Source organism: Marmota marmota, unplaced genomic scaffold, assembly GCF_001458135.2.
Source record: "Marmota marmota marmota unplaced genomic scaffold, marMar, whole genome shotgun sequence".
Taxonomy (NCBI): Eukaryota; Metazoa; Chordata; class Mammalia; order Rodentia; family Sciuridae; genus Marmota; species Marmota marmota.
This window is the reverse complement of record NW_026000244.1, coordinates 2,716,928-2,726,949: the sequence shown is the minus strand read 5'-3', so window position 1 is coordinate 2,726,949 and position 10,022 is coordinate 2,716,928. Positions and strand designations below refer to the sequence as shown.

Below are 10,022 nucleotides of genomic sequence, written 5' to 3'. Positions count from 1 at the left end.
AAAATAAATCTGAATTAAATGTGAAAACAGCTTTGCACTCATTTCTACACACAGATAACTGCCATGTGTGGAGTTCCCTGTCCCCTTGCCCTCCCTGTCCACTGGGAGCCAGCTGCTATCATTAGGGATAAAGGCAGTGAGCTCAATTGTTCCCATCTCTTCTCTAGTTTTGGGATCTTTTGAAATGAAAGCCAAATAGAAATGATGTTTTTTAATTTATTTTAGAGATGCTGTGTAATCACTGAGAAAGTAAGGAAGACACTCGCATTTCCTAAAAATGCTGAATTACCTCGGTGCCGATCAGTGGAAAACCAAAGAGGATGAGAAGGATGACAAGCCATCTGAGCTCTAGAAGAGGGAGATATTGCCTTGCTGAAAACTTACAGTCAGAGTACTTACTCGTGGAAGATTAAGCAGGTTGAGGATGACATTCAACAACTTCTTAAGAAAATTAATGAGCTCACTGGTATTAAAGAATCTGACACTGGCCTGGCCCCACCAGCACCTTGGGACTTGGCTGCAGATAAGCAAACTCTCCAGAGTGAACAGCCTTTACAGGTTGCAAGGTGTACAAAGATAATTAATGCTGATTCAGAGGACCCAAAATACATTATCAATGTGAAGCAGTTTGCCAAGTTCATGGTAGACCTCAGCGATCAGGTGGCACCTACTGACATTGAAGAAGGGATGAGAGTTGGTGTGGACAGAAATAAGTATCAAATCCACATTCCACTGCTTCCTAAGATTGACCCAACAGTTACCATGATGCAGATGGAGGAAAAACCTGATGTCACTTACAGTGATGTTGGTGGTAGTAAGGAACAGATTGAGAAATTGAGACAAGTGGTTGAAACCCCACTACTTCATCCAAAGAGGTTTGTTAACCTTGGCATTGAGCCTCCCAAGGGTGTGCTGTTCTTTGGTCCCCCAGGCACAGGCAAGACACTCTGGGCCAGGGCAGTTGCTAATAGGACTGATGCTTGCTTCATTCGAGTTATTGGATCTGAACTTGTACAGAAATACGTTGGAGAGGGGGCTCGAGTGGTTCGTGAGCTTTTTGAAATGGCCAGAACAAAAAAAAAAAGCCTGCCTTATCTTCTTTGATGAAATCGATGCCATTGGGGGCTCGGTTTGATGATGGTGCTGGAGGTGACAATGAAGTACAGAGAACAATGTTGAAACTGATTAATCAGCTGGATGGTTTTGATCCTTGAGGCAACATTAAAGTGCTGATGGCCACCAACAGACCTCATACTCTATACCCAGCACTGATGAGGCCGGGGAGATTGGATAGAAAGATTGAATTTAGTTTACCTGATTTAGAGGGTCAGACTCACATCTTTAAGATTCATTCTTGTTCAATGAGTGTTGAAAGAGATATCAGACTTGAATTGTTAGCACGACTATGTCCAAATAGCACTGGTGCTGAGATTAGAAGTGTCTGCACAAAAGCTGGTATGTTTGCAATCGAGCATGGCAAAAAATTGCTACTGAGAAGGATTTCTTGGAAGCTGTAAATAAGTCATTAAGTCTTATGCCAAATTCAGTGCTACTCCTCGCTACCTGACATACAGCTGAGCCCCAAAGGCTTTCAGATGAAAACTTCAGTTAGAATATTTAGCTTATAAAGACTTGTTAATACCACCTCTCTCTCTCTCTCTCTCTCTCTCTCACACACACACACACACACACACAAATAAATGGTTTAAAAATTGTAAAAAAAAAATTATTTCTATGGTGCCAGGGATTGAAACCAGGGGTGCTCAACCACTGAGTCACATCTCTAGCCCCTTTTTAATTTTTTTTTTAATTTTGAGACAGGGCCTCACTAAATTGCTGAGGGTACCCTTGAACTTGCATTCCTTCTGCCTCAGCCTCCTGAGTTGCTGGGATCACAGGTGTGCCATACACTTGGCTATTTTGTTCATTTTTCATTTGATTCACTCTGTATGTCTGTTTCCACAATGTATTGATATCATCTTGGAAACTGTAAATAAGCTGAGCATTCTGGACCTTGCTTTTCCTTGTCTTGAGTCTGTTCAGTGCTCTCACTGCTGCCCTAGTCTCTGTCTTGATTTCTTCATTCAGGAGCCAGTTTCTTAACTTCATGGAGAGCAGGAAGAAGTTGCTGTGTGTGGATGAGTATCTCTTTTGATCCTGGTTGAGTTTGCTGCCTCTGGTAAGCCTCATTCCCTATACATAAAAATCCACTGAGTACTTGAGTCTCATGCCTGCTCAGGTCCTGGACTGTTTTCTAGGGACTCACTACAGGCTGCAACAGCTTCAGAAGATCTCAGAAGATCTCTTGGAGGTTTGTGGTTGGGGGTTGGGTGTCAGGTTCTTGCTTAGCAAAAGCAGGTTACAAGCTGAACATTGAATGCTTGTGGGTCTTCTGTCCTGAAGGGCAGGTTGGGGAAAATTCTAAGAAATAATAAGAGAATTGCTGAAATAAGAAGTCATTATTTCTTAGGATTGAAGTTTGACTTCTCAGATTTGATTCTGGTTTAGTAAATAGAGCTTACGAGAACGGTAGCTGTTTGTTATTTATGACTGTTAGATGGTGCTGTGAACGTCACACATTTCATAGTTGCTATCTTTCCTTTTTATGCTTTTTGAGGTAAAGAAAATAGTATTAGGACTTGGGAGTCAATTTAACAAAAGAGGTAAAAGATCTCTACAATGAAAATTACAGAACTCTAAAGAAAATAATTGAAGAAGACCTTCCTTAGAAGATGGAAGATCTTCATGCTCCTGGATAGGCAGAATTAATATTGTCAAAAGTGCTATACAGATTCAGTGCAATTCCAATTAAAATCCCTAAGTCATTCCTCATAGAAATAAAAAAAGCAATCATGAAATTCATTTGGAAAAATAAGAGACCCAGAATAGCCAAAGCAATCTTTAGTAAGAAGAGTGAAGCAGGATGCATTACAATACCAGACCTTAAACTATATTACAAAGCCACAGTAATAAAAACAACATGATATTGGCACCGAAATAGACATGTATACCAATGGTACAGAATACAAGACACAGAGACAAATCCATGTAAATACAGTTATCTCATACTAGACAAGGTGCCAAAAACATACATTGGAGAAAAGATAGCCTCTTCAATAAATGGTACTAAGAAAACTGGAAATCCATATGCAGCAAAATGAAACTAAACCCTACTATCTCTCACCATGCACAAAATTCAACTCTAAGTGGATCAAGGACCTAGGAATTAGACAAAGACCCTGCACTTAATAAAGGAAAAAGTAGGCCCAAATCTTTATCATGTCAAATTAGGCCCTTACTTCCTTAACAAGACTCCTAAAGTACAAGAAATAAAATCAGAATCAATAAATGGTATTGATTCAAACTAAAAAGCTTCTTCTCAGCAAAAGAAACAATGAAATGAAGAGAGAGCCTACATTTTGGGAGCAAATTTTTGCCACATGCATGTCAGATGAGCACTAATTTCCAGGATCTATAAAGAACTCAAAAAATCACCGAAAAAACTAACAGCCCAATCAATAAATGGGCTAAAGAGCTGAACAGACACTTCTCAGAAGGTCTACACTGAATCAACAAATATATGAAAAAATGTTCAACATCTACAGTAAGTAGAGAAATGCAAATCAAAACTAAGATTTCATCTCACTTCAGTCAGAATGGCAGTTATCAAGAATACAAACAACAATAAGTGTTGGCGAGAATGTGGGGGAAAGGTGCACTCATACATCACTGGTGTTACTGCAAATTGGTGCAACCAATCTGGAAAGCAGTATGGAGATTCCTTAAGAAACTTGGAATGGAACAACCATTTGACCCAAGTATCCCCATTCTCGGTCTAAATCCAAATGACTTAAAATCAGCATTCTATAGTGACACAGCCACATCAATGTTTATAGCAGCTCAGTTCACAATAGCTAAACTGTGTAATCAACTTAGATGGCCTTCAATAGATGAATGGATAAATAAACTATGATATATATATATACATATATATATATATATATATACACAATGGAATATTACTCAGCATTACAAAAGAGTAAAAATATGGCTTTGCAGGTAAATGGATGGAGCTGGAGTATATAATGATAAGCAAAGTAAGCTAATCCCCCAAAACCAAAGTCTGAATGGTCTCTCTGATTAGTAGATGCTCATCCATAATGGGGAGGGGCATAAGAAAAATGGAAGAATTTTGATTGGGCAAAGGGGGGAGGGGAGGAGGTCTTGGGGTAGGAAAGATGGTGGAATGAGATAGACATCATTACTCTAGGTACATGTATGACTGCACATGGTGTAACGTTACATCATGTACCACCAGAGAAATGAAAAGTTGTGCTGCAATTGTGTACAATGAATCAAAATGCATTCTGTTGTCATATATACCTAATTAGAATTAATTAATTAATTATTAATTTTTTAAAAAGAAGAAAATAGTGTAAGGGCTAGGATGTAGCTCAGTGGCAGAGCACTTAACTTGCATAAGCAAAGCCCTGGGTTTAATCCCCAGTTTCAAAAAAGAAAAGAACCCCAACCAAAAAATAAAAAAGGAAAAAAGAGAAAGAAAGTGGTTTAAATTTACAGCATGCATTTCACTGGTGGAAAATGAAGATTGGCCCTTGAGCCCTTGAGGCTTGTGTGCAGGGAGAATAGGATGAGTCTCTGTGCCCTTCTCCCTTCTTGGCTCGGCAGCTGTTTCCTGGTTGAGCCTTTCATATTTCTTTTTCTCTTTCCTGCCCTAGCATGTTGAGAACATTTTCAAAATGCTGATGCACCTTGTGGACATCTATCAGGATGTGTAAGTAGAAGAGCTGGTGCATCCCCTGCTCAGGCTCCTATGTGGTGTGGGCTGCCTCCTGTCAAAATGGGAGTTTGGTACACCAGCAAGTGCCCCAGTGTCCTCTGCAGTTGCCAATCCAGAATCCAGACATCTAGCTTTTTTCTTTTTTCTGTGGATGTAGCTCAGCTGTTGAGCACTTGCCTAGCATGTGCAAGGCCTGAGTTCAGTACCCAGCACTGGGAAAAAAAAAGCAAAAGCAAATCACAGCTCTTGGGTGCTGAGATTTTGCTTCATTCCCACCCAACTTTTTGGCCTTTGTGTTTTCACATATTTTTAAATGATCATTGTCATAGTGAAGATGTATGTGTTCTGCATTTGTTTAACATTTAGTTCTATGGTTTTTCTAAGTTGAGTCAGTTTAAAACAAAAAATCAAAGGTGGCCTTGCAGAATCATTTACTCCTGCACCTATGCATGACCTTCGCCATGAACAGCACATAAAATGCAGAAAAGGGGCCTGGGTGTTCCTGGAGCCTCTCAGCATTGCTAGTCGGCCTCCTCCAAGCCCCTGGGGTGTGCAGACATGGTTCATGGCTCAGGGTCTCCCAGCATGGCAAGCCCATGGGACTTTGTAGGGTCCTTTTTCATATCAACAGACAGTCAGTAAATGCAAAACCTGTTCACATCAGGTGGAAGAAATTCCACACACAGTGCACACTCTTTTCCTAGCACCCTCCCTCCCTCACTCCTGTATCTCTCTGATTTTTTTTTTGGTATATTTTAATGATTAGAAATGTTCATCCCTTGCTATTTTTTGAATAAGGGAAGGTATTTGCAAATATTTTAACTTGCTTTTGATAGAGCTCCAACTGCTGAGCTAAAACAAAAGGACTGTATTCCCTCTTTTATCTCAGTCACAACTTTAAGGCCTATTGTAAGCTTGGAGGAGATCAAGTAAATGCCTTACTAGTAGGTCATTTATTTTATTTTAAGTAATTAATTTATCTGTGGGACTGGGGATTGAACCCATTCTACCACTGAGCACACCCCCATCCCTTTTTATTTCTTATTTTGAGATAGGGTCTTGCTAATTTGCTGAGGCTGGCCTTAAATTTGGCTATCCTTCTGCCTCAGCCTCTTGAGGAGCTGTGAGTACAGGCATACTTATAGATCTTTTAAAGAGAAGGGACTGCTAATCAATAATTGGTATTGTTTTCTCATTTCCCAATGACTTCAATAATCTCTCTGGACTCCTAGGGGGTAGGATTCTTGAGAAAGCCTCCTTAGAGTCCTATTTGACTGTGTGCCTGAAGCTCCATGAAGCTGTCTGCAGGATCACCAAACACTTGAGGTTTTATGAGATCCCCGCCTTGTCTTCTGAGATCATTTGCAGAGTCATCGGACTTAGACCTCCAGTGGTGAGTGAAATTTATGGACCAAATGTCATGCCCAGGAGAGGCCTGGGATTCCATGCAGCCTAATTTAGAAGGGAACTTGTGGAGTTCTGGGATGCATGGATGAGTCAGAGTGGTGGAGTCAGCTGTCAGGTATTTATCTGGCACCACCTAGATGCTGGATTCTGTTTTGTGCAGATTACACACTTTGCTCTTGGCCTCAGGAAGAAGATATTTGTCTTCTTTGTCCTTGATTCTATTGCTCACAGGAAACTAGGGCCTGTCCCCCCCGCCCTCCCAAAAAGCACACATCTGTGCCCTGTCTTTCCCATCAGAACACTTCTCTTCATGTTGCAACACACCATGGCAGAAGAGCCTGGCTCAGGCCCCTGTGCCCCTTGGCCTACAGTCATCCTCACCCTTGTGTCCAAGAGAGAGAACCTCACTTTAATTCCTGCCACTGAAGGCCCCTGGCCTTCACACTCAGTTCTCTCACCTGTGTCTAAGGGCAGCATTCCTGCTGTCGAAATGGGAACTCTACATTGCTATGCAGCTTCTCCACTGTGGGTCCTGAGCTTCTGCTGTGGGTGATGGAGAGTGGCATCTCAGAGCGACTCTCTTTTTAACCTTTTTGCATATCACTACTGCGATATTAGGAATAGAGATGGTCAAGTCTACATTTTCATTTTATTCTTTCAGTCTTTCTTCTTTAAAATACCACAGACACACTCTATTTTTTTCCAGTACCAGGATTGAACCCAGGAGTGCTTAACCACTGAGCCACATACATCCCCAGCCTTTTTTGTATTTTATTTGAAGACAGGGTCTTGCTAAGTTGCTTAGGGACTTGCTAAGTTCCTGAGGCTGGCTTTGAACTTGGGGTCCTCCTGCCTCAGCCTTCTGATCCGCTGGGATTACAGGTACTAAGGATGAATTTCATTGATAAGGTGTCTGCTTTCTCCCAAGTGGTACTATTTAATCCATTGCAGGTTGGTGCCAGCTCCCAATAGATGGTGCTTCAGAAGTTTTTCAGTTATTTAGGATTTATTTTTCTACAGAAGGAAGTATCCTCATTATTGGTTGGGGTCCAGGATCTGTGGTCACAAATACTCTACCTGTGCTGCAAAATAAAATTAGGCCAAGCTAAAATTGACCAAAGCAAAAACATGCTGGGGTATGTGGGAGTCTCCTGTCAAGTGGTCAGCTGGGTGGCTGCTGTGAGGATCAGAGCACAGTTCAAGGCCCTGCTGCTTGTTCAGCCTCAGGGTTGTTCCTGCAATTCATTTATTTACCACCTTTATTCAATCCTGGATGACACCAGGATGGGATAGTGTATGGCTGGGGCTACTTTTGGAGTTGGTAGAATGCCTGAGGCCTAGCACAAGGGAAATGCATAACCCGCTGAGGTGTCCAGATTGTCCTGGAAGGTGTTCAGGGACATCGTGCAAGGGTGCCCTGTTTTGTATTCATTTGAGACCCCTTAGTGGTCTCCTGCCCTGCTCTCACCTGCGCCCTGTGCTCTGGTCACCTGCCTGGAGCCTGTGTCCCCTACTCTGTTGTTGGTATGCCTCTCCAGCTCTTTGTGTTTCTCTACCTTGGCACTTACTGTGAGTGGGGACCATGCTCTTCCCGCTGCCTGAGTGGGTTGTCTCTTCCACTCTATTTGGTTTCTTATGACAAGAATGGCGTCTGCTTGGCCACCTTGTCACTTTGCCCAGTCAGAGGTGCTGGGGTGGTTTTGTGTGCCTTGAGGGGGGGTAGGAGGCGCCAGACCCAAGTTTTTTGGGCTCTGTAAGAGCATAGGCTGTGCAGCCCTGAGGAGCTCATGAGAAGCCTCTCTAGAGAGGGTCCTGATGCTGGAGTTTCATGTTCTCCCTGGCAGATACCCTGGAGTGCAGAGAAAGGGGCCAAGGGAGGGTCAGGTCACCAGAAAAGGGGTGGTTCTATGGATGTGGTGGTGAAGGTGGGGAGGGGAGAGACAGTGGCCATCCCCACAGAGTGCCCTGGGCTGGCCTCCAGGCCAGAGAGGGCCTACTTTTACATCCCTGAGGAGTGGGTGCCAGGAGTTTGCATGGTCCACTGGCCCAGGGTTCTCTGAAAGCTCTCTGCTCATGGGTGCATTCTTCTCACTTGATCTGAAGAAAGCACAGGGCTCTTGTATGTGCCCCTGCTGCTGGAGACTCTTGGTGAGGTGGAGTCTGCTTGGGGACCTGTAACACCCATGCCTTCTCCTTGCTTGTGTCAGGTGGCTTGGGTGTGGGGAGGAGCAGAGCAGAGCTGGTAAACCTTTTATGTGCTCACAGGACATGGCAGAGGGCCTGGCAGCTGCAGCCAGGAAGGGCTCTCTGACAGATGTCCTCCAGTGTGTCTTGGCCACCATGAGATCCTGGCTGTTCACAGTGTTAACAAAGAGCATGTTCTGGAAGGTTTCAACTGTCCTGTTCACATACCCTGAGGAGATCCAGGTGAACTTTGCCTGAGGCTACAGAGCCTGTTCAGGCACCAGAGTGAGGAATCACCAAGCACTGGACCAACAGTGCCTCATCCTGGAGGCCTGGGCTCCTCCTGAGCCTTCCCGTGGGCCCTGGCCCCTACTCTGAGGAAGGGACATTGCCTCTTTGCCTGGAAGGGGGTCAGTGACTCTGTGGTACAGTGTGATGGGGGCACAGTCACACTGAGGCAGGGGTAGCTCGGAGGACCATCAGGCTCTGTTTCAGGTCTGAGGCTGCAAGCCAGCTGTGTGGCACTGGGAAAAGAAGGCCAAGATGACAGGAAGCACCTTTAGCTGGCAGCTGAGTGAAGCCATTTGACAGGATGGACTCCTCCTAGAAAACCTGGGACACGGGGAGGATTCCACAATAGGCACCCCAGCATCAGAAGACTGCTAATGCCTGATGGGATCTGGGAGCCTGAGGCTCTAGCAGCTGCAATGGGAGGAGGTAGAGTGGGAGGTCCTGCCCACCCCAAGCCTTCTCTCCAGCCTGGCTGTCTTCTTCCCTGTCCTGGAAGTTGAAGGTTATCCCCCTTGAGCCAGAATCTTCCATGGAGACTTTGGAACCTGCTCATGGTCTTCACATAGAGTTGGTGATGTGAGGCAGGGGTACCCCAACTGTATGGACAAGGGTGGCCACAGGGCTAGAGGGTTGTTCTTTTCAATCAAGGGGATAAAAACCCTCTCCCAACTTCTTTGTGAAGTTTTTATACCAACAGACTGAAATCCCAGGAAAATGCAATTGGATTAAATATTATTCCAGGATTCTAAGTGGTATAATCCCTAAGTGTTAAGCATGAGTGACAGGTAGCCATGCAGCCACTGACAAGAAAGATTCTTTTTTTTTTTTGGTACTAGGGATTGAATTCAGGGTCACTCAACCCTAAGCCATATCCCCAGTCCTATTTTGTATTTTATTTAGAGACAGGGTCTCACTGAGTTGCTTAGCACCTAGCCATTGCTGAGGCTGCCTTTGAATTTGTAATCCTCCTGTTTCAGCCTCCTGAACTGCTGAGATTACAGGCATGTGCCACCGTGCCCAGCAAGAAAGAATGATTCTAAGTGAAGTAGTAATGATTTTAAAAAATGAAATTAATTAAACATTTTCTATGAGATGGTTGCTGCTTTTATTGCTGTTTTATAAGTAAAGGAGATGAATGTGTTACTGATATTGTTTTAAGTCAGGGCTCTTTTTCACCAGGAGAAGGTAGATACGGAGTAAGGGAGAGAAGAGCTCTGTGGTATGGAAGGAGCTAGAGATAGCAGTAGAAACTCATGATTTAGATAGTTGCCAGCTCTATCCATTAGGAGTCCTCTGGCAAAGGCACCCTGGGACCATGAACACCTACAGAATAAATGAC

At 43.8% G+C, this 10,022-nt stretch overlaps 1 protein-coding gene and 1 pseudogene across 1 annotated transcript; both read left to right on the top strand.

Annotated features, from left to right (window-relative positions):
- Positions 1-277: 277 nt before the first annotated feature.
- Positions 278-1,578, top strand: LOC107159613 (annotated as a pseudogene).
- A 649-nt stretch (positions 1,579-2,227) lies between these two features.
- Positions 2,228-6,341, top strand: LOC125614070 (E3 ubiquitin-protein ligase RNF213-like). The gene is made up of 3 exons (XM_048796265.1): positions 2,228-2,311; positions 4,740-4,795; positions 6,041-6,341. Exons 1-3 carry the CDS (start codon positions 2,228-2,230, stop codon positions 6,255-6,257), a joined length of 357 nt encoding a protein of 118 aa, XP_048652222.1. The 3' UTR covers positions 6,258-6,341.
- The last annotated feature ends 3,681 nt before the right edge of the window (positions 6,342-10,022 follow it).

Bases quoted from the DNA above. Each gene is read 5' to 3' on its own strand.
- LOC125614070 (XM_048796265.1), top strand. From the start codon at position 2,228: ATGCCTGCTCAGGTCCTGGACTGTTTTCTAGGGACTCACTACAGGCTG. The intron at 2,312-4,739 runs GTTTGTGGTTGG...TTCCTGCCCTAG, and splicing joins TCTCAGAAGATCTCTTGGAG to CATGTTGAGAACATTTTCAA. The intron at 4,796-6,040 runs GTAAGTAGAAGA...CCTAGGGGGTAG, and splicing joins GTGGACATCTATCAGGATGT to GATTCTTGAGAAAGCCTCCT.